This window comes from Indicator indicator, chromosome 30 (assembly GCF_027791375.1).
Source record: "Indicator indicator isolate 239-I01 chromosome 30, UM_Iind_1.1, whole genome shotgun sequence".
Taxonomy (NCBI): Eukaryota; Metazoa; Chordata; class Aves; order Piciformes; family Indicatoridae; genus Indicator; species Indicator indicator.
The window spans coordinates 6,683,318-6,709,895 of NC_072039.1; the positions used below are offsets into that span (position 1 = coordinate 6,683,318).

Below are 26,578 nucleotides of genomic sequence, written 5' to 3' on the forward strand. Positions count from 1 at the left end.
TGCACACAAGCAGAAGCGTTAAAGCTCTGCTCGTCCCCAAGCAGCAGGAACCCCACCTTTTAGCCTCAAAATTTTGCTTGAACACCTCTTCTGCAAGAGAAACTAAACCCCCAAAACCTCCTTTTCTGCAGCTATCAAACCTCACTGGTACTGTCTGAGCTCTCACTCTCATGGGATATCTATAAGTGGGTGAAATCAAAGCCTTACAAGGTAGTGCCACCCTGGGGACCCATTGATCGTCCCCCACCTTCCCCAGGCAGCTGAGTGGCCCAGCTCCCTCCTGCTGCAGTCAGAAAGCACACGAGGAAGGTCCTGAGCACACAGTTTGCATGCTCCTTTATTAAAAGTTGTTCAGAGTTATTAAAAAAATCAGTCCCCACAGACAGAACACAAATGCCTGTGACCATAGAGACAGGACATGCCACCACATTGGGACAGTTAGTGCTTCTTGCCATAGATCGTGGCCAGCGCTTTGCGGGCACTGGAGATCTGCTGCTCCAGTCTCTCCCGGGTGGCTTTGTTGCCAGTTTTTTTCAGCATGGTCTCCATCTCCTCCACCACAGCCCGGTGACCAGCCGTGTTGTGCAGCACACGGATGGCCCGGTCCCCAGCTGACACCAGGTAGCGGCTGCTGGTGTCAAAAGCCAAGTCTGTGATGCACTGCCCATGCACGCCAGTGAAGCGTTCCTCCTCCTCTCCTCTCCTGGTGTTGTACACCACAATGTCTGTGCCACTGGAGATGGCGACCACGTGAGCGTCGGGGGACAGGGCGATGCGACAAGGCTCTGTCACCTCGCACCTCCCTGTCAGGAGCAGGTACGGATCCTGTTGCTTCTTGTATTCCACGTCTGTGTCCCAGAACTTCCATGTCCCATCCTTGGAAACAGTCGCCATCCTGCAGCCCGGAGACAGAGCACAGGTGAGCACAAGGAAATTGGGAAGCACCTCTTCCCCTGCCATGCCTCTGAACCAGGAATGCTTTGTGGACAGAGAGCTCTTTTGGGAAGCATGAGTCTGTTACACACAGTCTTTAACTCTTCAGAGCATAACAGTGGTCACTCCTAGGAGGAAAGCAGCTGGGGGAGCTAGGACTATTTAGCTTGGAGACACAGAGACCAAGGGAGACCTTACTCTCAACCTGAAAGGCAGCTGTGGCAAGGTCTCTTCTCCCAGCCAAGTGAAAGGACAAGAGGAAATGGCCTCAAGCTGCACCAGGGGAGGTTCAGGTTGGACATGAGAAGAAACTTCTTCACTGAAAGGGTTCTCTAACACTGCAATAGCATCCCCAGGTTGAATCCCCATCCGTGGAGGTGTTGAAAAGAGGCAGAGATGCGGTGCTGAGGCACATGGTTTAGAACCAGACTTACTAGAGAATGGTTGGACCTGATGACCTTTAAGATGTTTTCCAGCCAAAACAATTCTGTGATTCTATTATGTGATTCTTTGAAATCCATGGGGAATACACAAGTGGCAGGAACCAGTCAGGGTTTGGCCAACCAGGGCTCCCTTGGAGAGCACTCAGGGCAGCATTGCCCAGCACTGCACAGGGCTGCATTCCCCCTGCACAGGCTGTGGTGTGCACTGGAAGGGTTGAGCTCCTGTGTCCCAAAAACACCACTTCAGGAGGCAGATGGCACACACTTACCTCCTGGAGTCATTAGAGAAGGAGAAGGAGTATATGCCAGCAGTGTGGCCTTTCAGCTCAAAAGCCCTGGCCACCTCCCGGAAGTCTCCATTCTTGCCAAAACACACCTCCCACACCTTCACATCAGGGGTAAAGCCACAAGATGCCACGAACCTGGGGGAATGAACAAGCAGAGACACAGGGTATCTGTTACAGAGCACCTGCTTCAGGCCATAGCACCAGCCTTAGAGGTCTCTCCTTTGGTCTCTGCTCAGTTCTCTCCCTCTCCTGCATAAGGCAGGGCTGTGTGAAGGGAGACTCCTATCTTCGTATCTTTGCTTTGGTCAGCTGAAAATGTTTTCCTATTCACTGAAACCAGGGGAAGGCTAAGGAAAGCCACCAGGGACCAGAACAACTTGATAATGAGAAACTCCTAATAAAAAGTAAATGCTTTTGATCCTCAAATTCAGTGGGCTTGGAGCATGGCTAATCTTCCTGCAGCAACATGTTAGAGACAGAGCAGAGAACAAGCTTTTCCTGATAAACAGATCTCCCAGTAATTAAGGTTTTAATTTTATAATTAACCTTTAAATGGTTACCAACAAATCAGAAATGCTGTTTGCTTTTATATGCTGTTGGTGTTGTCCCACCCCTGCTAACTGAGGCCATTACTGTTCTCAGCTCTTCAAGACATGGTTAACAGCAACAGCAACCCACTGAGAGCCGTAGCCTATGCAGGCAACAGTCAGCACTCCTGGAGGGGCTGCTCTCAGGGGACATAATTCCTTTTTGAAACATGAAGCCCTCTGAAACTTGCATTAAAATATCAGCAGACTGCTGATGATGTGAACTGATGATGCTCTGGGAAGAAACAAAGCTCATGTTCAGTCCTGCAGCCTCCCACCCTGCAGCAGGAACAGCCTGGAATACCTCCTGCCCCTCACCTCCCACAGGGTGACACCATGGCATAGGCATTGTTCATCTGGTTAGTGTTAATGCTGGCCAGGACCTCACCCTTCGGGCTCCATATCAGGATGGTAGTGTCACTGGAAGCTGTCATGATAAACTTTCCTGAGGGAAAAAAGGCAAAGATCAGCAGAGCTCCCTGCCACAGGCTTATCAAAAGCCTAGAACAGTCCCTAAGCAGGACAACCTCCATCTGGACAGCCAAGAAAACCAAAACCAGCACCAAAGTTCAATGGCTGTCAGTTTCCCAGGACAGGGCATACCTGTAGCTTTCAAGTCCCAGAAAGCAGGCAGGTAGCTGACTACAAGACACACACTTCCATGCTTAGTGGTTGTGTCAGCATTCTGGACTTCTCCTTGTTTCCACTTGAAATGCTTTCTCCATTTCCATCTCAGCCTGGACAGGCAGTTACCGGTTCACCTTTCAGCTACTTGTTGCAACTCTGGGTTTTCACTTTCACAGCTGAACAAAGGTCTCAGTAACATCTCTGCTCTCCTATTGCAGAGGTGAACTCAATCTACCTACTTCCAGCTGCCCACTGTCACATACCTGAAGTATTAATCCACCAAACCCTCACCACTAACACACATTCCCAACCCCAGCCTCTGTTCTGGAAGATACCAGGAGTCCAATACAGTCCATATGAACTCACAAGAAATACTTTTGACTGGTTGAAGAGACTGATGGGCCAGAGAGCTGCAATCCTCTCAATATTGAGATCAAAATTCTTTGAAACAGCACCCTGAAAATGCAAATCAAGAGACTGTGCACATCATGGAGCTAGTTCTGTGCTTACAGGAATATAACCTGTCTGAAAACGACAACCTTCAGTTCAGTCAGCAGTAACCAAAATCTAAGAAGCAACAACTAAGAGACTACAGAGAATCAAGTACCAGTGCTTGAGAATGCCAAAACCTCCAACACTTTTCACCCAGCAGCTCTTGCTTTACAAGGAGACTAAAGCTGATCTCAAGCCTCATTAAGTGAGCAGCAGATTTCCATACCTGTCTCTGCAATCCCAATGTTAACGACAGGAGCCTTGTGCTTCTTTGGGAAGTCCCCAGAAGATGCAGTGAAGGTGAAGCTGCCATCATCCTTTTTAGTCATTTTATAGACACGAATAGTCTCTTCATTGGCCAGCCAAACAATGAATGCCCTGTGGAAAGAGACTGAACAGTTAAGAAAGAGGCTACCTGAGCTCAGCTGAGCTACAACAGGTAAGGGAACAGGTCCTTCAGTGGCACCTGGGGAAAGGGATACACTGGCAGATAAAACGCCGTGTGCTTTATGAGGGCATCGAGTTCTCTCCCTGTATTAGCTCAACTGCAGCACTGAATGGAAGAGAAATTATTACTCCCCATCTGGAAATGAGATCCCTTCCTCTCTCTAAAAGAGGCCACTTCACCAAAATGCCAAGGCATAGCTTTCCACCAACCTTCCCAGCCAGCAAAAGCTCTCTCCCCAGCCCAGCAGAGGAGCTTAACCCAGCTGCAGAGTCCCCTGCATGGGTGCAGCAAGCTGGGCAGTGGCATATTTGCCCTGAGATCTACGTTATAGTGCCAGCTGCTTTCATAGGCCACAAGTCAGTGGTACTACGACTGTGAGGGATGTCCTCTCCACGATCCAGAGGACACACCACTGATCCCACCCAAGGCTTGGGCTCTGTAAGCAGCAGCTCTGTTCACAGGACATCCTACTGCCAACACTCCCCAAGCGGTCCCTGGGCCGAGGATGAGGTGCAGGGAGGCCTGGCCGTACCGAGAGTCGGGGCTGAGGCGGACAAGCTCGGCGTGGTCCAGCCCCACGTTGGCGCGCAGGCAGCGGTGCTCACGGGCCGTGAAGTCCCGGGTGCTCCACAGCCGGACCGTGCGGTCGTCGGCGCACGACGCCAGGTACTTGCCGTTGCTGCTGAAGTCCAGGCAGGAGACAGAGCCGCTGTGACCCTACGGAGAGAGCGCGATCACAGCGGGGAAGAAGAGGATGGGGGAGAAGGAGACGTGGTGCGGCAGGAGGCGCCGGTCCCGGCGGGGAACCGAGGCACACCCGGTACCTTTAGGGCGGCGACCAGCAGCCGGTGCGTGAAGTTGTGCTGCTGCGGTTTGTCCCTCCGGGTCCGTGCCGGCTGCTTCGCCTTCCTGTGCTCCTCCGGCCTGGCAACAGCGTGGCCGTTCGCCTTGGAACCTGCGGGGAGCGGACGGTCGGGTCAGCTCGGCTCATCGCTACCGGGCCTGGCCAGCCCAGCTCCCGCCCCACGCCGTATCCCCGGTACCCACCGTCCGGCGGAACGGCAGGCAGCCCTCGGGAGGTGGCGCGGCGCAGCACGGCCGCCAGCAGCAGCAAGAGGAGGATGAGGAGAAGAGCGAGAGCACCCGGCAGCACCAATCCGCCGGGCGCCGCCGCCTCCATCTTCCCGCCGCCGCCACCTCAGCGGGGCGGCACCGACCGACAGACCCACCCCCGGCCCGCCCCGCCCCGCCCGGCGGGGCCCAGCGCGCCGGCTCCACGCTGCTCCGCCGACAGCTCCGCGCAGGGCGGCCCCTGGCGGCTGGGGGTGGCACTGACTGCCCCGCTCCCGGGCGTGCCCGCGCCCTGCTGTCGCCCTGCGCCCTCACCCTGTCTGCTTTTTCGTTCACCCTGCCCTGTCCCTGTCCGCCCCTGCCCTCAGTCCTCAGCTTATTCCTGCCTCTACTCTTATCCTGCCATGCCCCTGCCCACCCCTGCCCTCATTCTGCTAGCCCCTTGTGCCGTAGCCCTCCTCACCGTGCCCACCCCTGCCCGTGCTTCTATCCAGTCCTGCCTCCCCCGGCCCTGACCCAGAGCAGACCTGGGGCAGCAAGAACCACACTGGGACCTGTAGGCAGAGCGAGTCCTTTATCAAGCAGCATGGTCAGGCCCCACCGTCCAGCAGCTTCCCCCTGCCCAGGTCTCTGGGCAGGCAGGCAGGGTGCCAGGCTGTACCAGCCACACTGGGGTCTGGCAGGGCCTGGTATGCAGGACCAGGGCTCCTGTCTCTTCGCAGGCAGGGACTGCCTGAAACAGTGTACATTGGAGAAGGATCTCCATGTCCTCAGGTTTTGCCTTGCTCAAGCAGATTGGCCACGGTGACCCCACTGAGGGCTCCTTGCTGGCACTGGAAGGCACTCATCTGGCAGCATCGAGGGTCTTGGCAAGGTTGGGCAAGCCGCTCTAGGAGCACCTAAGAGAAGCTGCCACCACGGCCACTCCCTGCCACTGCTTGTGTGGCTTGCTCAGGGATGCAGGTTGGGTCACTCAGGATGGAGGTGGAAATGCTCAGCTGCCGGAGGGAGCTCAGGACAGCTGTGGAAAAACGTGAGACATGTCAGCTGCACCTGCATGCCTTGGGGTCTGGAAGGGGGCTGGGTTAACCCATCCCAGGGGAGATGGCACTTTCCCTCCCTGCTCCAGCTCCTGGCACAGCAAAACAGCTTCTTGCCACAGTTTCCAGCAGAAAGGGCAATGGGAAACCCACCCTGTGGGGCTTTGGGGAGGGCTGAGCCCTGCCCAGCTAGGACATGGGCTCTTTGGTTAGGGCAGCATAAGCCAGCTCAGCTGGAGCACTGGTGTGAAAGGAACATGGAAAAGCACCAAGCATGCAACTCCTGAATGTCCCACGGCTGCTTCCCCCCCCATGCAGCAGAAGCACGGTGCAGCACCAGCCATATGGCCCCCCAGGACACCCTTATCCTTTGCCCCTTTGATTCATCAGTCTGTGCCAGCAGGACAGCCCTGCCTCTTCACAGTGCCAAGGACAGGCATAGGGCCACCTACTTGGCCGAAGTGCTGGGAGGGAGCAGTGCTGGTCCAGCCAGGCAAGAGATGTCTGGGTGAGGCTCTCCATGCTGGCTGTGGAGACCATGCCATTGAAAGACTCAAAGAGGGGCCGGATGATGATGCTGAACTGATGGGAGCAGAGAAGTTAAGGACCATCCTTGCCAAGACCGTGGTTCCCTCCTGTCAGATGTGGGCAGCATCCTTCTCCAGGCCACAGGACAAAGCTCCCTGCCCAGCCATGGATTAGATTTGCTGGGTGCCTTCCTCCCTGCAGATCATATTGGGCATAAGCCCATACTGGTGGGGTTATGGGGATCTGAGCAACACCCAGGGCAGGGAGTGTGAGAGCTGTGTAATCTCTGTCATGACTGGGGCTGCCAGAAGTAGTGGATTACATAGGATAACTCTTCCAGAGCAGATCAAAGAGACAGCTAGTGCAGTGTCCTCTAAAGTGCCCAAGCAGGGCATGACACCAGTGTTCCCAGTGTGCTCTCCCAGTGCTCCCAGCCTGCAGGTACCACACAGCTGGGGACTGGTGATTTTGTGTATGTAGTAATCTACATCAGGTATTTCCACCACAAGCATGTTCTCCATGTTGGTTTCAGTACACTCAGTGTTCTGTGGAAAGAGCTCCACAGCACTCCTCAACCCTGCCTCGGGAATCACCTCTGCTTTGCCTGGACTGGAAGCATTGGGTCAGGTATTGGAAGTGAGTTTAATCCCTGCTCATGCAGAAGCAGGTCCAGCCCTTTAATCACTTATTTCATGACCCTTGGTCCCCTCCATCCTTTCTATCATGTGGAGCCCAGACTTGTGTCCCATCTAGGGCTCCAGGGTGTTCCATGCAACCACCAAAACCAAGCCACTATATGCCCATATTTTTGTCTAGACCTTTCCGAATCCTTAGTTGATGGCTGCTGTGTCTCAGAGCGCTGTCACCAGGAGCTCTTCCCTGTATGAGCTCAGCTCTGCCAGCAACTTTCCTTCTCCCCAAGGACTGAGCAGTTACTCCTAACTCCATTTGCTCCCTTCTATCAGAAGCTTTCTCCTAACCACATCACCTCAGTGTGTTTCTACCACATGCCCTTGGCTGGGAAACCTCTCCCTGTGGTCCCCAGAGCCTCTCAGGCTGCAGGGACTTCACAGACATGGGAGCTGTAGAGGAAGCAGAGGACATAGAGTTCAGAGGAGAGGTGAGAGCAAGCAGCAGGCACTGGCCCCAAAGGATACGATCCAGAACTTCCAGTTCTGCAGCGTGGAGGAGCGGACGTAGTCGTCGAACATGCTGCGCATCTGGTCGAAGCGCTGGCGTGTGATGGGCACCCCCGTGGCAGGCAGCTGCTCCTGGAACAGGCTGCGGGGCACAAGCAGTGCTGTGGGTCTGCTGAACCCTCAACATGGCTTCAGGAGGCTGGGAGCCATAGGGGTGACCCCATGGGGAGAGGTTCTGACAGGACCTCAGCTCTTAGCAGGGGTGGGTAGGCAGTTTTCCCCTTTCCAGAGCAGCTGTTGGCCATGGCCTCATGTTATGATCTCACACAGTGCTGCCTTTCGGGCATCATCCCTCACACAAGAAGGGTTTGAGGGAGGACAGAGGCAAATGCAGGTCCCAGGAGGTGGTCAGGAGCCCTGCTGTATCCCTGCCTCCCCAGCGCTGCTGCTTGCCCTGCCTGGCTACTCCGGTGCAGGCAGTGGGTTCCTCCTGCCTCCCCCAGCTGTGCCTCCCTTACTTGATGGAGCTGTTGAGCTCCTCGATCTGCTCCCGCAGCCGCTGTGCCTCCTCCTGCAGAGCTGCCCGCTCCTGCTGCAGCTTGCAGATGTACTCTGCTGTCTTCTGCAAGGTGGTGGCCTTGCTGACCTACAGGGCCACAGGGTGAGACAGTGAAGGGAGCCCTTGGGTGGGCAGGGCGGCAGGCACCCTGCACTTCATGCAGCAGGGCTGGCAGTGCAAGGTGCCACGTTTGCTGCTGCTGAGCCTTGGCAGCTTCTGCCACAGGCTGCAGAGCCCAGCCCAGCCTGGTACAGCTGCACCCTGCTGGTCTCCATGTGCCTGGTGTGTACTCGCAGCCTTCTGCCCCTGGACTGGGGCACAGGTCAGGAGCCTCAGGTGACACATCTTGTCCCTGCATGCCCAGGGCTGGCCGGTGGTGCAGCCCTGGGCACTCACCTTGATGCTGGGCTGGGCACTCAGCGTGCTCACCAGGCTGTGCAGCGTGTCGAAGCCCAGCTTGATGTTGAAGCGCCGCTTCTGCTCGGCGGAGATGTGCGTGATGCGGCGGCTCTCCGTCTGCGGGCAAGGGCTGTCAGCTGCCTCCTGGCACCAGGGACAGCCCCTGGGCCACCAGGCCCATTGAGCACAGGCCTGTCCGAAGCTCAGAGCAAGGAGGGGTGAAGTCTGGGGGGCTACAGGAAAGAGGTGGTGCACCAACAGCCAGGACAGCTCTTGCTCCTGCCATACCTTGCTGGAATCAGGCCGGCCCCGACGGGGTATGGGGTGGCGTGGGGTGATGCCAGTGCCCAGCCTGGCAGTTGGTCCTGGGGAAGCCTGGCTGGGCTTGGGCCAGTCGCTGCCTGCCAAAGGAAAGGTGGTGATCTGGGGAGGGGGGCAGCAGCAGCCCCTCATGATGGGCTGACACCAGGGTCCCATGCTGGGATGGGCAGAGAGGAGCAGCCCCCAGTTCTACCCCAGCTCCAGAGCAGCCACCTTGCTCTGCTGATGAAGCTGCTCTGATCCAGCATCCAAACATGTCTCATTGCTTTGTCTTATCCCAAAATGCCACTCAGAACTGCTCGGAAACAGGAATGTCAGGGATGTGACATTTTAAATTCCCAGCATTTCAGGAGGTAGAAATTGCCAGGAGGGAATCCCGAGGGCAGTGAGGCTGCAATCTGCAGCACCAAAATGAAACTGGGAAGGACATCAGAACCTGGTTTCCAGCCACCGCTCTGGTTTCTGTGGGTGAAAGCAGGGTGCTTCCTGCTCAGAAACCAAGCTCTGGGTTTTCAAAACCACAGTCTGACATTTTGTCCTTTTTTTTTTTTTTTTTTTTGGTCTTTTCCTGTTTCTGCTTTTCTCCCTGTGGATGGAGGCAGGTGAAGGCACTTTGCCCTCTCCTGTGGAAAGGAATCATCTGTGCTCAGAAATGTCACTAGCTGGCATTGAAGCTGAAATGAAACATTCCCACAATGTTTGGGGCAAGTTTAGTGCCCTGTGGAGCTTCTTGGGGTGCCTCAGACTCACCACAAGTCGACGTTGGGGACAGCCGCTCCACCTTGGGGACTAGCAGTGAGCCTGGCTGGGTGCCTGCCAGCGGCACTGGTGCTGGCACTGCCTGGGAAGGAATGGAGCCAGGAGCCAGTCCTGGGCTCAGTTGGGCCATTCTGGAGAGGAAGGTGGCAGGGACTTCAGGGACAGTGCTCTGCTGCTGGAAGAAGGCAGAGAGAAATGGGAGGTTGGGAGGCCAGTGTCTCGCACATGTTTGGTCAGTTAGTGCCCAGGCATTGGCAGTCAAACTTCTTCAAGGGGACTGGGAAGGGGCCTGTGAAGCTCCATCCCACCATCTGCAGAGGCAGCCCCAGCCCCATCGGCCCAGGGCAGCATTGCTAGGTCCTGCAAGTGAGGCGTTTCCCACCTCTGTGCTGTTTCTTTTATGGTAAAACCATGCAGGTGACTCCTGCCTCCCCAGCCACATGCCCCCTGCTTCCCCTCCTGCCTGTCCAGCACCACACAGCAGAGGGTGACCCCACAGAGTCTCACCTCCCAACCTGCTCCATCTCTACCCCTGCCCCAGCAATCAGGAAAGGGCAATTTCTGACCTGAGTAGGGGTACAATTCCCAGCCTGATGCACAGGTGATTGCTTACCGGGGAGACAGGGGAGGAGGGCATGAGTCCTGCACCCATCAGGGGTGGAGCATCCAGGGCTGGGTCCTCCTTGGCTACAAGAGGGCAGGGAGCAGAAGGACACTGCTGTGTGAGGATGTCTGGGCTCTGGTGACCTTTCCTGCCCCACAGGACAGCCAGCCCCCAGGACTGGTGTTGCTGTGGCCCCTTCCCTGCCTGCCTACCCAAGAGAAAGATGAAGCAGGTCTGTGCAGCAGGGATGCCCTTGGGACCCTTGGTGCAGGCAGGGATCCTCAGCCTCTCCCCAGCCAAGCACAGTGCTGGGGACACAACCTGGGGCATGGGACCTGTCCCATCACACACAGGGGCAGGAAGCTGGGCAAGTTACCTGTAACTCCTCAGCCCATCCATGCCAACAGGGCCATGATGACCAGGCTGGGGACACAGAGACTTATCAGCGGTGCCCATGCCCAAGCCCTGGTGCCAACCTGGCCCCTCCTGAGGCTGCTGATGCCAGGGGGCCCTCTCTGGTCATAGCTTCACCCCTGGTTTTGGCACTGCCATGCCATGGGGACAGCTGCATGACCTGCTTGGCATCCCCAGTGAATAGAAAGTGGGGTCCCCCTCCAATCCTCCCCCATAGCATCCTCCCTGCCCTCAGCTCACCTCAGTGTCCCCCCCACAGCCCCCGGCCCCATTACCTGCAGTCAGCAGCTGGCTCAGGCAAGTGTTGGGCACAGCCAAGTGGGGTGATGCTGGGGGTCCCCTCTTCACCTTGGTGCCACCAGGCTTCACCTTTGGCCTCCCGCCCCCACCTTGGGGCAGCCCCTTTGGGGGGGCAAACCTGGGGTCGCCCAGCAGGGCAGGGGGAGGGAGCTGGGGAGCAATCAGGCTGGGATACCCTGGGGGCACCATGCCTGCAGTGTAGCCCAATCCTGGAGGGGCATGGGGGGCAAAGGAGGGTGCTGAGAGGGGGGAGGCAGAGTGGGTAAGGAGCGAGGGGCCAGGTGAGCTGGGAAAGGAGAACTTGGAACGGGGAGCCGAGGCAGGGGAGAAGAGGGGGTCTGGGCCCAGGAGTGGTGCCCCAGGGGATGGGCTGGGGGGGGCATAGTGGGGTCCTGGTGACTCCAAGTCAAGGCACTTGCTGGGGAGGCCATATTGCAGTGCAGGCTTGTGTTGGAGCTGGGGGCTGAGGCTGCTGGGGGCTGTGGCAGGGGGCTCAGGGGGCAGGGGGGCTGGGGGAAGCTCGGGGCTCAGGAAGGCATCGTGGAGGCTGAGCTGGGAGGCACTGCTGGGCTGTGGGAGACACGAGAGGGTCAGGAGGGGTGGCTGGGGCACTGGCAGCTGTGGACCACAGGCCAGGACCCTGCTCACCTGGAGGAGGTTGCTGGATGGAACTGGGGCCTCAGGGCTTGTGGGCAGCTCGCGGGCACTCATCAGTGCCCCACCACTGCTGAACAGGGGATCAGCCATGGGCACAAAGCAAGGTGGCTCCTGGTAGCCTGATTGTGTCTGTGATGCTGGTGTCCGATAGGTGGTGAAGATATCTGCAGGGTCAAGTGAAGAGAGAGTGACAGGCATGAGGAGACCTGTCCATACCCTGTTAATGGCCCTGCCATCAAGGCACTGGTCCCACCTTCACCTTGTGGGGCTGGGACAGCCCCCAGCTCTGCCAGCAGCTTTGGCACTGGGGTTGTGAAATGCTGGAGTATGGAAGAGGCAGCTCACGCACCCAGGCCCAGCCTTGCCACATGCATGGGGACAGGAAAAGCCATCCAGGATGCCACCCAGGGGTGGAGACCCTGTCCCCAACACTTAGCTGGGCACTGTGTGCTCCAGTGCCAGGGCTACTCCCAGGGGCTCCATGGCTGTGCCACCCCTCCTGAACCTGCCTTGGGCTGGGGCAGGGACTGTGACACCCAGACTGCAGGGCAGCCATAGCAGGAGGGCAGGGAGGATCAGGTCACAGCGTCCCCAAGTCGTGGGGCACAGTCCTTTGGAGTGGTGCTGAGTGCCTGCCTCCCTGCCCTGGCACTGCCATGCGTGCAGCCTGTGGCTAACCACATCCCATGGCCGTCCCCAGGCCGAGCCCCGTGACCCTGCCATGACTCCTCTCCCTTCCTCTCTCCCCCTCCCATAACCCTGCTCCTTCCTCAGGCCCAGACACCGTGGCACGAAGGGAAAGGGCTGGATGGGAGCTTTGGGCAGCTGCCTCCTGCTGAAACCTGCTGCCTCCTGCTGAAACCTGCTGCCTGGGCACATCAGCCCCACACAAGCCTCCAGCTAGTGTTTGGTGCTGCTGCCTGTGCCAGTGCTGGCTTGGGCATCACCATGGCAGAGTTTTCTCTGGAAAGGATGACTGTGGGGCTGCTATGTGCCTCCTTGTAGGATGGAGCAGGAGTGCTGGCTAAGTTTGCAGGCAGCTGCCCGACAGCCCCTGGCACAGGCTTTGTGCCTGAGCAGCCGCTCCAGGACACAGGCACTCAAATCCTCTCTGGGGAATACCCAGGCACACTCTCAACCCCTTGGCTGGCACAAGCAATGCTGCCACCAAGCCCTGTGTTGCTGCCTACCTGGTGTGTGCAGCCATGCCCTGAGCACTAGGGCTGCTAGGACTGTGCTCTCCCTTCGGGCCATGGCACAGACTCCAACATGTGGGTTGCCCTGTCTGGAACCCACAAAGACCTGAGACCCTTTTGAACCTACACCAAAGCTGTAAATTTGCCAGCTGAGTGGGATGCCATGGGGCTGAGCATGGTGATGGTTCTGGCAGTGCCATGTGCTGCCAGCCAAGGATAACACTAATGTGAGTCGGGGCAGTGCCACCTCTGAGCTGCCACACTCAGCCCTCACACTGCCTCTTCCGCCTACCAAGGGCATGGTGAACCCACAGGAAAGTGGCAGAGCCACCCCTGCCTCTCCATGGGCTGCCATCGATGTGGCCAGGCAGGGTCTCAGCCTCCCCAGGGCACAGCACCCAGCTCCATGCTGTCCCCAGCCCTCCTCTCTGCCCACAGCAGGCTGTGCCCTGCACTCCGTGGGTATTTATAGGCATTTCTAGTGCCCAGCTCTGCAGATTCAATTCCTCTTGTGCCTCACACTGTGCTGCAGGGATGGAGGGTGGCTGGCAGACCCTCAGAGCCCTGTCCTCCACCGTCTGCCCCTTCCCCACCCCACAGCTCCTGCCCACACTCTTCTCCACCACTGCATCACTCTGACCCGCTCCCAGACAGCACAGCATGGCCATGGCACCTTGCTCCTCAAGGGAGAAGAGCCCATGTGCATGGCACACCACACCTTTGACATCACATCCAAGCCTGAGGCTGATCTCCAATGGGATCAGAGCCACAGAGCCCATTGCCAACCAAGGACCCTCCAGCACCGACCCCGGGCTCTGGGAGAGCCCTGCAGTGCAATGGGCCAATGCCACCCTGTGGGTTGGCCAGCCTAGCTCCCAGCACCCCGGTGCCCAGCATGGGTCCTACCTGGAGCGTGGTGCCAGCAGGGCATGGGGCCGGGCTGCTCCCTTGCCTCTGCCATCTCCATCCAGCCTGCGCCGTGCTCCGGCACCCGCCGCAGACACGAGCTGCTTCCTCATTTGGGGATTGATGTGCACACACTGAGTGACAGGCACTGAGCTCTGCCACAGCCACCAGGCATGGTGACAGCCCTGTGACCCTGCAGGAACTCTGTGCCAACCCTGTGCCAACCCTGCACCGGCTGTCGCGGTGCCGATCCCGCACGCTTGCACCAGGGTGCTCTGCACCACCCCTGAGCCATGGAAAGCCATCACACAGCCTGCCAGAAAAGTGACCCTGGGGACAGGATTGGGTTGGCTGGCACTTGCAGCTCTGCCACCCAGCACCCAGCATTCACCCACCATCTCCTCTCCCATGACCCCATGGTGCCACTCCTGTCCCCAGCTGGCATTGAGACCACCCCCAGCTCCAGCAGTCCCCCCGTGTGGAGCTGCTGGGCATGGGCAGAAGAGGAAGGGGTGCAGTGGGTTTCCTGAGATGGGAGAAGGGCAGAGAAGGGTAACAAAGCTGGTGAGGGGTCTGGAGCACAGCCCTAGGAGGACAGGCTGAGGGAGCTGGGGGTGTTTAGCCTGGAGAAGAGGAGGCTCAGGGGAGACCTCATTGCTGTCTACAACTACCTGAAGGGAGGTTGTAGCCAGGTGGGGGTTGGTCTCTTCTCCCAGTGTGGTAGTCATTTGCTTCCATCCTGAGCTGGTCTGGCAAATTTAATGCTGGGGGGAATTTTCAACCCACCACACCCAGGCAACCAGTGGCAGGAGGACACAGTCTCAAGCTGCACCAGGGGAGGTTCAGGCTGGGTGTTAGGAAGAAATTCTTCGCAGAAAGAGAGATTGGCCATGGGAATGTGCTGCCCAGGGAGGTGGTGGAGTCACCATTCCTGGAAGTGTTTAAAATAAGACTGGATGAGGAACTTAGGTTTAGTTGATTAGGTGGTGTGGAGTGATAGGGTAGACTTGATGGTCTCAAAGGTCTTTTCCAACCTGGTTGATTCTGTGATTCTGTAATGGCTTGCAGCAAGACTGATCCCACTCCCAGGCAGCTCCCTGGAGCAAAATGCAGAGGGAAAAAAAAGGACATCTGGGCTGCCCATAGAATTCTTGGAATTGTGTTGGTTGGAAAAGGCCTTTAAGGTTGTCAGGTCCAACCATTCTCTACCTCTGCCACGTTTAAACCACGACCCTCAGCACCACATCTCTGCCTCTTTGAAACACCTCCTGGGATTCAACCACCTCCCTGCGAAGCCTGTTCCAGTCTTTGAGAACCCTTCCAGAAAAGAAGATATTTCTAATATCCAAATACATTGGATCAGATGGGCATTGCATGTCCCTGGTCATCTCCTGCTGAGCATGAGGCTGTGGCGTGCTGCTGGCACAAAGGGCAGCTGGCAGCTCACAAAAAGAGCTGCTGGGGCTGCTCTTGTGACACCATTGTGACAAAGTGCTACTCAAAAGGGCTTGGTGCAGCTTTCCAGCAGTGTGCAGGACCTCTTGGGGAAAGGACACTTGTCAAGTGTCAGTTGGACCCATTTGGTCCTGTCCCACCTCCCAGAGACTGATGCCCATGTGAGGCACCTGAGGAAAGGAGGCAAAGAGCCAGCAGTGGGGTCAGACTTTTCCAGCAGGGTTTATCCTGATGAGACCTCTGGAGGGAATGAGCTGAGGAAGGCTTGGAAGAGCCTTCCCACACCATCCATGCCCAGGGCATCCCACTGCCTGGCACATCAGACTGCCCCAGCCTGCTCCCCGCCAGCATCTGGTCTTGCATCACCCTGCAGCCATGTGGTGCAAGCAGCCTGGTTTCCTCCTGCTGAAGGAAGTGCAGGCTGGTTTTGGAGCTTGCAGGGTGCCCACAGAGGGGTCCTAGAGGTGCTGGTGCTGCCCGAGGCCACCAGCTACCTGGGAGGGCTGCCAACCCACACCAGCTCCTGCCCTGCAAAGTGTGCCCAGGGCAGCAGCATGTTTGAGGGCAGAGCTGGTCCCAGGTGCAGCATGCACCCCAAGTGCCTTGCCCTGGTGGGTGAGGACACTGCACCACACAGCTGGGACCAGGACATGTCCCAGATGACTCCGTGGTGCTCACAGACACTCCTGGCTCAGAGCCTGCTGGCAGCCCCATGGGAGGAGGCTGCTGTTGCCCATTTCCCAGTGCTCCTCTTGGCAGCCCCCTTACCCCAGCTGGACACCAGTGCCAAGTTTGTCTCTGGGCTAGCCTGGCAGGGACAAGCCTCTGTCCTGCAGCACCCTGGACCACGTTTTTTTCCATGCCAGAGGATGTCTTGTGCTCTCTGGCTGCCTCAGGAGCTCCTGCTGCTGCCTGACCAGCCCTCTGACCCCCTCATTTTGGGCTGCCACGGGGTGCAGGCTGTGCTGGGCCATGTAGGATGTGATGCCACATCTGAGCTGGCTCTTACCTGAGATCTCCATATCATCCAGGCTGGGCTGCAGGGGTGCCAAGTCTGGCTGGATCATGTCAGCATTCCCAACATACACTGGAAGAGGGCAGAGCAGGAACATCAGAGCCCAGTCACTGCACCCCCAAGACCCCACTTCAGAGCTCCTCCCACCACTGCCCTCCCACCTGCCTGGCTGCAACCCCTCCATGACACCCCAGCATCACCCTGCATCGCTGCACCCTGTCCTGCAGCCATGCATGAGCTGGGGGATGGGTGCCCACCCTGTGGAGATCCAGGGCCATCCTATTCCATCTCCCACCACCCAGCCCACCAGCACCTCTGGGACCTCTTCCAGTGTCCAAGAACTCCAGGAAAAGGTTGATCCTTGGTCCAGGACCTGCCTGGTGCTTACCCAGGGCTGGCAGCCCTGCCCTGGAGTCTGGTGCAAGGTTCTTCACACAGCTACTGCAGCAAAGCCCATCCCACCTGGGACAGCCCTGGCTGGTCCCTAGGGAGACCCCAGAGGAGGTGTCCTGGTTTTGACTGGAATGAAGTTGATTTCCTTCCTAGTAGCTGGTGCAGGACTGTGTTTTGGATTTAGGGTGAGAATAGTGTTGGTCACACACTGATGGTTTAGTCGTGGCTGAGCAGTGTTTATGCTCAGTCAAGGACTTTCCAGCTTCTCACACTGTCCTGCCAGAAGAGGCTGGAAGGGCAGAAGAAGCTGGTAAGGGACACCACAAGGACAGCTGATCCAAACAAACCAAAGGAGTATTCCACACCACATGGTGTCATGCCCAGTATATAAACTGGGGGCAGCTGGCCAGGGGACACCATGGCTGGGCATCTGTCAGCAGATGGGGAGCAACTGTGCATCACTTGTTTTGTACATTCCATCATCTCTGTTGTTGTTGTTTTTATTGCCATCATTATTATTATTTCCCCCTCTCTTTTCTGTCCCATTAAGCTGTCTTTATCTCAGCCCAGGAGTTGTTGTTGCTTGGTTTTAATTCTCTCCCCCATCCCACTGCAGGGAGGCTGAGTGAGTGGCTGTGTGTTTAATTGCTGCTTGGAGTCAAACCACACTAGGAGGAGATGTTCCTGCCCTGCTCACATAGAGGGAGAGCTGGAAGGAGAGCTCCATTTGGAGGGGGCAGGAGGGATGCCAGCCCATCCTGTCTGCCCAAAGGACACAGGCAGCAGCCATCAGGAGGTAAGCCAAGATACAGCAAGGTGCTGTGGTGTGTGCTACCTGCCTGGACTTCCTTCTCCACATCCTGCTAGAGCATGGTCTGGGGCACCTACCATCCTCAGGGAGTGCCTGGTGGGCACTGGGTGTCTGTGTCATGGTGAAGAGGGTGTCAGAGATGTCTGAGAGGAAGCTGTCCAAGTCAAAGTGCTGCCTGCTCCCCGGCTCCTCTTCCTCATCCCCAAGCAGCATGGGCACCACGTTGCAGAAGAGCTGGTTGCACCATTGCTCCATTGGCCTCCAGCCATCCTCATCCTGCAGGAGATGGAGCCAAGGAACCAGGTGGGCACCTCTTATAGATAGGGTCCATGCCTGGCTCCCCAGCTGCCGTCAGCTCTCACCCCAGAGTTTCTCACCTGGCACATTTGGTGCTTTCAGAAGGGTGAATCCAGCATCCCAAGCGCCTGGCATCCCACCCCATTGAGCTCATCACACCCTGGGTCTTTCATATGCCCTCCTCCCAAGCTGCCCAGTGCAGGGGTCCACATTGTACCTTCCTTTTCTCCCCTCCTCACCCTTCCCTAGCAGACTCACCCTCTTTGGACTGGAGATGTCTCCCTCCCGGGTGGACCTTCGGAGCTGGAAGGAGAAGACAGCCTGTGTCACCCTCTAGCCAGGATGGGCATGGTGCAGGGCAGAGCCAGGGGCAGGGCAGAGGGGGACAGCACTCAGGAGAGAGGTGACTGGAGGGCTTAGGCATGGTTGCCATGAGTTCACCTCTGTCTTTACGGGGCCTGGGCTGAGCAGTCACAGTTGTGGTGGGACCAGCAGCGGGTGGCAGTGTGAGGCTGCCAGCACGCTGCCTGCCAGTGGCACCCCAGGCTTTTACCAGTCTTGAATGAGTGGCTGGTCATGTAGTGGCTGGTCAAGGTCATGGTGCCAGCCTGCCTGAGAGTGTGCACCTGGAGTGATGTGTATCCACTTGGCCTGCCTGGCAAGGGTGAGATGTGACCAGCAAATCTCAGCCCAGCCAGGGTGCTGTGGGTGAGCCATGGCCCTGCCTGACCCAGCCCAACACCTGTGCTGTGGCTGCTCTGCCAAATCACACCCTGGGTCACACACCAGGCAGGGCACAGTCAGCCCAGGGCAGGCTGCCAGAGCATGCTGCAGCATCATGGGCAGCTGGGGATGGGGTCTCCACTGAGCTCCCCTCACTGGCATCCCCCTCCCATGCTGGTAAGAGCCTGGAGCCTGCCATGTTCTGCACCTGGTCAGCCACGGCTCTACACTGGGCACTCTGATGTCCCATCCCGCCGCTGGCACCGCTGTGGGGCAGGGGGCAGCATGGGCAGAGCCTCTCACCCGCTTCTTGTAGTAGATCCTCCACTTGTGGTACTCCCTCATCACCACCTCGATGCGGCGTTTCCAGTAGTCGCCCTCCAGCACAACAGCCTGGGGAGGCAGGAGAGGGGGTCACAGCTGAGCCCCCAGCCCCATCCCCCCTCCAGCCAGGCCTGGTCTCCTTGTGCCACATCAGAAACACTTTTCCCAGCACACCTGTGGAACACAAGGAGCTCTGCCCTCTGCGTGCTCCCAGCTCCCACCTCTGCCACCCAGCCCTGCTCCCGGTCCGGAGGCTGTGCCCTACCTCTGGTTTTCGGTGCTCATCAGCCTCCGAGCCCTCCAGGGGGGTGATGAAGCCACACACAGGGCTCTTCCTCCGCTCCACATCTGCACAGGGAATACCACAGCTGGCTTCAGCCACGGCTCCCTCCCTGGGCAGGATGCCTGCACTGCCACCCGGCACTGCCCTGCTGCCAGCCCTGTGCCAGCCAGCACTGCCCAGCAGTGGGCAGCCAGAGGGGCTCTGGCCCTGTACTCACACTGGATGTACCAGGCCCTCCAGATAGCGTTGTTGAGACGGATTTTATCCCGGCAAAGCAGTCGCAGCCCCTTGAAATTCTTCCACTTAGGAGACACCAGCTTCCCACTAAAATTCCAAGCAAAGGACTGTCTCCATTTAGCCTACACCCAGCATAAACCAGCAGCTGCTCTGTCACCCAGTGACACCCCCCTGCTCCCCACAAGCACAGAAGGGACTGGGACAGGAGAGGAGACCCTGGGGTTGAAATGAGAACAGATTCAATGCAAGAGCCAAACTAATCCCAGTGCCAATACATAGAGTTCCACTGGGCCCAGGGAATATGGGCTCCTCACAATAAATGGGAAAGCAGTCCTGGGGGGCAGGATGGTGAGCAAGCCCCTCCAGGGGTGGAGAGAAGCAGAAGGAGAAGGAAGAGAAGGAGCAGGAGCCTCCATCCTCAGCAGACTTCCCCTTTTATACTGAGAGTGACTGAGCAGGGATGTGCCTGGGAGCACCCACAGGGGTGGGTGGAGATGTTGTCCCTAGGGAGACCCAGCCTGATCCATGGTCCAGGGGCTGGGGGAGGACCTGTGTCCCTGTGATTCCAGCTGGCAGAGTTAAGGACTTGGCTGCACAGTGGCCACTCTGCTATCACCAGGAGTTTGAACTTTCCCCAGCAGCACAAGGCAAACAGCTTGGTGCTGTCAAGCAGGGGAACCAATGGAAGGGATGCATTTCCCAGGCACATGGCCAGATCCTGCCAGTCAAGGCCACCAGCCACACTCCTCTGTGGTGCCACTCACTCTGACAGTCAGCTTAAAGGAGCAGCCCGAGCCCACAGGCCACAGCTGGGCACCTCTGCCACACACGAGGCTGGTAGGGCTGTGGCCATGGAGCTGTTGTGGGAGCTGGAGGCAGCAAGCAGATGCCTTTGGGCTTTGCCACTAACCACCTTTTTTCCCCATTTATGATCCTTCAAGTTTTGGGGCTTATCAGCCTGACCTTTGCTCCCTGGTTTGCCTTCAAAGTGGCCCTACCCTTCCCTGAAATTATCTCCCCTGGGAGATGGATGCAAACCCCATGCTGAGCTGTGAGAAAGGTTTGGGATCCCCCAAACAGGCTGGGGGCCTCACTGCCCCATGCTGCCAGAGGAATGGGGACACAGGTAGGGGGTCATGGTGGGATGGAGTGAGGAGGGAGCAGGGCTCAGCCTGGGACCAAGCTCAATGTGGGGCAGCACTGACTCTGTTTTGTCCAGCAGCACCTTGTTTGCTGCATGATTCATTCAGACCCTCCAGATGTCAAGGTGCTGCCCCTGCCTTCATGGCAAAGTGAGTATTTGGCTCTCCATCAACCAGCAAGAGGAGGTGGAAGGAATGATCTGCTGAGATGTAGGGTTGCACAAAGAGAAATGTGTGGCAGCAGGAGGGGAACAGCTAAGCTGAGGAGCTGCTCAGCCATCCCAAGTGCAGCAGGAGCAGGATTTGCTGTGGGGCCATCAGACTTCCCTTCCTTCCCAGGCTGCTGGGACTCAGGTTGGTCCTGGGCTGGCTGGAGGAGGACAGCTTTTCTCTCACAAAATTTTGCTGCCAAAATCAAGTCTTTTACTGAATTATTATGTTTTAAAAATCCAGAGTCTGGCAAAGAAAGTTAAAAATCAAACCACAGCGTTCCTGAAAAGGATTCCCAAGCAAAAAAATTGTCCGTGTTCAATGCCACCCTCAAACTCCTCCTGTCTGAATGAGCTCTTTTGTGTGTTGCACAGGTGAAAAGGCTGCTCATGGTGCTGCTGCCTTGGAGGGAGGGAAGCTCACCCCCAGCAGGCATGGGTGCATCTGGGTTCACTTGAGGGCAGGGTTGTGACAAAGGTGTTGTTAAACTGTGCTGGGGATTAGATAGGGAGCTGCTTGGTGTATTTGCTCTCAGATAGGAGTGCCTCTGCCCTTCCAGTTCTGCCCCTCCATGCAAAGTGAGCATGGAGTGCCCCAGATGAGAAGGGAAGTCATTTAAATCCTCTTGGAAATAGTTGTCTGGGAAGCTGGATAAGTGTGGGCCAAGCTGGGTGCAGTGGTGCTCAGTCTCTTCTCCCAGGTAACAAGTGACAGGACAAGAGGGAACAGCCTCGAGTTGAACCAGAGGAGGGTTAGGTTGGACATTAGGAACAATTTCTTCCCCAAAAAGCTTGTCAAGGAAGCACCTGAAGAGAGAAGTTACTGCAGCAAGAGAGCATTTGTCTCCCAGCAAGAGGGGGAGGTAGAGTCCAGCCCATGGCGGGACAACAGCAGGTTCTGACTGCCAGGAACATCTGTGAAGTGCTGTGCAGGAATGCTGGAGATGGATTACAGGAACCCAAAAGACTCTTCAGCTCCAGCCTGAACAATGGTGCTGTTTAGAGAGAGGTTTGTGCACTGCCTTTGAAATGCTGTGAGCCTGGGCAGCAAAGAGGGCTGGCTGCAAGTCACAGCTCAAGAAGCAGGGCAGGAGAAGTGATAGTTCCCCTCTATTCAGCACTGCTTTGTCCAAGTCTGGATATTGTGTCCAGATTGGTCCTTAAAAGAAAAGAGGGAGGTTCAGGAAGGTATTGAGACGGTTGGGAACTAATGTACATCACAGAAGAGGAGGGTGAGTGATGGGTTTGTTCATCCTGAAGAAGAGAATCACAGAATCATTTAAGTTGGAAAGGATCTTTAAGATCACTGTGGCCAACTGATAACCCAGCACAGCCAAGCCCACCTCTAAATTCATGTTCCTCAGCACTGCATCTACTCATCTTTTAAATACCTCCAGGCTTGGTGACTCTGAGAAGGTGAAGAGAGGACCTACATACTGCTTGCAGCCACCTGAAGGAGGCTGTGGAGGACATGGAGTCAGACACTTCTCAGACATGCACCAAGAAAGGACAAGAGGCAAAGGAGAGAAGCTGGAACAAGGGGAACTCCACCTAGAGGCATGGACCCCCCTCTTCCCTGGTGCAGCCCTGGGAGAGGTTGGACAGGTGGTGGCCTCACCATCTTTGGTATCCACCAGAGTAATGGCTGCAAGCAACCTGATCTGGCTGTGGAGTTAGCCCTGCCCTGCCCTGCCCAGGGGTTGGACTATGAACTCCAGAGGTGCCTCCTGTTAAGCAATAGCAGTCATTTGGCTCAAAGAAGTAAGTTTTAAATAGAACAACTTGCTCAGAGTCACTGATCCCACATTGGGCCACAGAGGCTGCAGCGTAATGTGGTGGATCTGCTGCAAGGCTGAGCAGCTGTTTGCTGAAGCCTTAGGCCACCAGTTCTGAACTTTCACCAAGTTAAGCAAAAGAGGCCTCCAGAGCTAGCAGAAACCAGAAGATAAGGAGGACACCAACCATCAGCAGAAGCTGCAGCCTCACAAGATGAGAACAGTTAACAGCCTGCCTGGAGACAGAGAAGGAATCCAGAAAGACAGAAGATCCCAGACTAGAAATCACCACTGGTGAAGAGCTCAGGACAGGTGGGTGCAGAGTCTGTAAGGCTGTAAGTGCCCAAGGGTTTCTTTGTTTGGGGTCACCTAGCTCCAGCTGGTTCCCACTCCTGTATGACTCTATTAAATGATGTTTTTTATAGAATCTGGTGTCTGACACTCTGCTGTGGGACATTTAGAGTCCAAGCTGCAGGGATAAACCCATCCAAATGAACGTGTGAAGTGGGAGCCAGTGAGTCAGCTGAGGTGCCCCTTGGTTCACTGGAACAACTCTCTGTGAAAGAAGAACTTTGGTCCTAGCAGTAAAGTCTTGAGTGGTGAGAAAGTGACTCCCTAAGTCTGAACCAGACTCCTGGCCAGCACAATTTACCTGAATGCTCCCAACTGATCCCTTCCTGTGGCTTCTGCTTTGTTAGGGAGTTAGTCTATGGCATAACTGTGGATGACTCCTGAAGACAGGAAGACACTTGGCTGGCCACTCCAGCTTGGGCTGTGCTGTACCAACAGCCCTTCTGAAGAAGCTGGCTGGGAGGGAAGGTGTGAGATGGCAGATGATGCAGAGAAGTATCAAATTAGGTAAGACTAAAAGTAGAGGTGTGCCATGCATCTTTAAAGCCCATTTTCCACCTTTGATATGTTTCTCTGACCACTGCTTACAAGGCTGTCAAAAATGTGTTAGCAAAGGTGCCATGGGTTTCCAAAGGGGAGAGGAAATGCCCAAAGAGAAGCTAGCCAGCAGAGTGGTCAGCTCTAGAGCCAGAGTCCAGGCCCACTTGTGCAGAGGCATATCCAGCACTGCATTGCAGGTCCAGGTTCACCTGATCCTGCTCAGTGCTTGTCATCTTGTTTTCAGGGTGCTGGCAAGCTGCAGAGCATGACAGCTGAGAAGTGGAAGGGGAGCATCTCTGAAGATGGAAGGAGGGTAGAACTAAGTATGAAGTTTAGAGAACATCCACTGTCAATGACTCCCTAGTGGGGTGCAAGACAGACTAAGAATTGCTCCATGGGTGCTGAGCAAGACCTAGCCTTGCACCAAGGCAGTCAGAAGACATTCAGGGTGGCCATCAGTGGTGGCACTAATGCTTTGTAGCTGATATGGATCCTCCTCACTGAGAGATACTGTCCAAGTGCAGTTACAGCTTGCCATGGTGCTGGGCTTGGGGCTGGTGTGTGCGTGGTGCAGAAGGAAAACAAGGTCCTGAAAGTGTCAAAGGGCTAGAGACATCTGGAGTGATGGAGTCTGCAGTGCCATGGCCAGCCATGGGTGGCCTACAGCTGCTGTGGTCCACTCTGCCTGCATTTGCACCCTGTCCCTCTCCCCTCTGCCTGGGAGCTCAGAGGCACATCAAGCCTGTAGTACATCTCAGCAGTCAAGAGCTTGAGCACCTGGGGTGGAACAGTGTCTGCTCATCCAAACCAAGCAGGAATGATCAGAGTACAGCAAGTATGGGGGCTGGAAGAGCAAAAGACAGCAAGGCCAACAGCGTCCCAGTGTCATGCTTGAGAGAACTCAAAAGCCTCAGGCCTTGCCGGAAGAGGTGAGGTGTCTCCAAGAACGTGGACCAAGGCACTAAGAGACATGATGCAGGCTCTCTTGTCACCCAAAAGCTGTGGGATGAGCAAGTCCCAAGCATCCTGGTCTTAAGAGATTTGTGAGATTTCTGTGGTTGGGGAAACAATACAGTCACTCATCTGCCTTTGCAGGAGAGAAGGAAGGAAGCTTTCAGGACAGGCTGGACAAACCCTCATGCAGCCATCCAGCAGCAAATGCTGCTGCATGTCCTGGAGTAACCTTGGGACAAGTGGACAGAGTCAAGGACAGAAAGCTCTTGGCTAGATTGCCAACTGAGTGTTGGCTGCCCACAGGGTTATTGCTGCTCCACAGAGTGTGCAGGACCTGGTTGTGAGGGTGCTACACCTGCACACAGTGACTCCATATCTCATGGGAAGCTGGAGGAGGGTTAAGCTGTACATAAAGAGAGGAGGAACTTCTCACCTAGCTCCATGGTCAACAGCCCAGCATCAGCTCGCTCTTCCTGCATCCTCCAGGATGGCAATATTTGAACACAGAATCATAGAATCATTTTGGTTGGCAAAGACCTCTAAGGTCATCAAGTCCAACGGTTATCTAACTCTAACAAATCTGGTCTAAACCACGTCCCTCAGCACCACAGCTCTGTGTCTTTCAAACCCCTCCAGGGGTGGGGATTCAACCACCTTCCTGAGGAGCCTGTTGCAGTGTTTGAGAACCCTTTCTGTGAAGGAGTTTCTTCTAATATCCAAAATGTTGCACATCACAAGTTTTGTCGGGGGTGGAGGGAGGGGTGGGCAGTAGGGCTCAGCCAGCCTCATGCCTGCAAAGAGCTGGCGGGAGGTCTGTGAGGTGCAGGCCAGTGAGAGGGCGCCCGGGACTCACCTGTACTCCAGGCTCATGCACTCGAAGAGCCGGGTGAGGGTCGGGTCGATGCTCCGGGGATCAGCCGCTTTGGGCTCGGCGCGGTGGTGGCGCCGGCGGGGCAGAGAGTCGCTGTGCGGGGAGGACACCATGAAGTGCCCGCTGTGGATGACCTGGGAACGATTCTGCGCCCCGGCACCAACTCCTGTGCCACCCACAGCTGCATCCTCGGAGTCAGAGTCAGAGTCGGAGACAGGGCATGGCCCCACTGAAGGCTCTGGGAAGTGCCCCGGGAGCCCCACCTGAGCTCCTGCCATCACCCAGCACCTGCTGGGGAGCCCTTGTTAGACTGTCCCAGCGCTGTAGTCCACGTTCTGCTTGTGCTGGAGCCCTACAAGCGCTGCGTTGACACCAAGCACATGGCACTGTTCTCCCAAACACGCGACGGGACGGGACGGGACACCACACCCCCTCCTCCTCCTCGGTGCTGCTCGCCTCACCCCAGACCAAGCTCCAAAGAGCTTTCCGTTTGCCCTATTTATAGCAGTGCTGCCCGATCCCTCCCCCGGTGCACCGTCAGCCAGGACTCGGCACCCTGCCAGCGACGGCTCAGCTCTGTGCCACCATCCTCTCGCAACATGCCCCTTGGCCCTGGCTTTTATTTCCCCCAGCAAAGGTGGGGAGGAGCGGCTGCGGGTCCCTTGTGCCCCCCTGTCCGGTGGCCGTGGGCTCGCTGGCAGTCGGCTCTGTTTACCTGGGGCTAATGGCTGCTCCCAGCGCTGGCAGCGAGAGGAGCAGGCGGTGTTTACCCAGTGCCTCTGCCCTCGTGTATCTCCCCGCACTTCCCAGGGAACAAATACAGATTAAGGGACGTAAACAGGCGAAATGATAGCAACGGGCACCCAGCTCAGCACAAGGCACAGCAGGTCACTGAGCCGTGCGCCCGGGGGAGGAACGGCCGGAGCCCAGCAGCAGCGCAGGGGGGATGCAAACACTCAAGGCAAGAGTCACAGAGAATCACTGAATCACCTGCCTGGAAAAGACCTGAAGATCATCAGGCCTAACCCAGCACCTCCCTGCACCCAGCTGTCCCTAAACAACTCATCCTGATGTCTTTTAAACATCTCCAGGGATGGTGACTCAACCACTCCCCTGAGCAGCCTGTTCCAGTGCCTGACGACCCTTTCAGGAAAGAAATTTTTCCTGATATCCAGTCTAAACCTCACCCAGTGCAACTTAAGGCCACTTAATCACTTGTTGCCTGGGAGAAGAGGCCAGCCTTTATCAGGCTCCAACTTCCCTTCGGGTAGTTGTAGGGAGCCAGAAGGTCTCCCTTCAGCCTCCTCTTCTCCAGGCTGAACAGCCCCAGCTCCCTCAGCTGCTCCTCATAGTGGTGTTCCAGACCCTTCACCAGGCTTGCTGATCTTTTCTTGAAGTGTTCCAGCACCTCAATGTCTCTCTTGTAATATGGGGGGCCCAAACCTAACCACAGCCCTCGAGATGTGACCTCACCAGTGCCCAGTACAG

General features: G+C 56.6%; 2 protein-coding genes across 2 annotated transcripts; both read right to left on the reverse strand.

The window, feature by feature from the left end:
* Positions 1-438: 438 nt before the first annotated feature.
* On the reverse strand, positions 439-4,997 carry TBL2 (transducin beta like 2). The gene is made up of 7 exons (XM_054394303.1): positions 4,865-4,997; positions 4,642-4,772; positions 4,350-4,534; positions 3,596-3,747; positions 2,569-2,695; positions 1,646-1,798; positions 439-895 (listed from the first exon to the last, which is right to left on the reverse strand). The coding sequence occupies exons 1-7, from the start codon at positions 4,995-4,997 to the stop codon at positions 439-441; spliced, it is 1,338 nt and encodes a 445-aa protein (XP_054250278.1).
* Positions 4,998-5,787: 790 nt separating this feature from the next.
* On the reverse strand, positions 5,788-25,368 carry MLXIPL (MLX interacting protein like). Its single transcript, XM_054394565.1, has 17 exons — positions 25,073-25,368; positions 19,229-19,335; positions 18,994-19,076; positions 18,708-18,797; positions 17,940-17,984; positions 17,462-17,660; positions 16,175-16,252; positions 11,600-11,814; positions 10,927-11,521; positions 10,247-10,320; positions 9,625-9,808; positions 8,842-8,954; positions 8,551-8,670; positions 8,114-8,241; positions 7,614-7,737; positions 6,381-6,510; positions 5,788-5,909 (listed from the first exon to the last, which is right to left on the reverse strand). The coding sequence occupies exons 1-17, from the start codon at positions 25,366-25,368 to the stop codon at positions 5,788-5,790; spliced, it is 2,703 nt and encodes a 900-aa protein (XP_054250540.1).
* Positions 25,369-26,578: the final 1,210 nt, after the last annotated feature.

Coding starts and splice junctions, on each gene's coding strand:
- MLXIPL (XM_054394565.1), bottom strand. CDS start 25,368: ATGGCAGGAGCTCAGGTGGGGCTCCCGGGGCACTTCCCAGAGCCTTCA. Junction 18,798..18,993: donor ATGAGCACCGAAAACCAGAG/GTAGGGCACAGC, acceptor CTGCCTCCCCAG/GCTGTTGTGCTGGAGGGCGA. Junction 6,511..7,613: donor AGAACTGGAAGTTCTGGATC/GTATCCTTTGGG, acceptor TGCTCCCATCAG/TTCAGCATCATCATCCGGCC.
- TBL2 (XM_054394303.1), bottom strand. CDS start 4,997: ATGGAGGCGGCGGCGCCCGGCGGATTGGTGCTGCCGGGTGCTCTCGCT. Junction 4,773..4,864: donor GCCTGCCGTTCCGCCGGACG/GTGGGTACCGGG, acceptor CGCTCCCCGCAG/GTTCCAAGGCGAACGGCCAC. Junction 1,799..2,568: donor ATGGTGTCACCCTGTGGGAG/GTGAGGGGCAGG, acceptor TCATTCCCCCAG/GTTCGTGGCATCTTGTGGCT.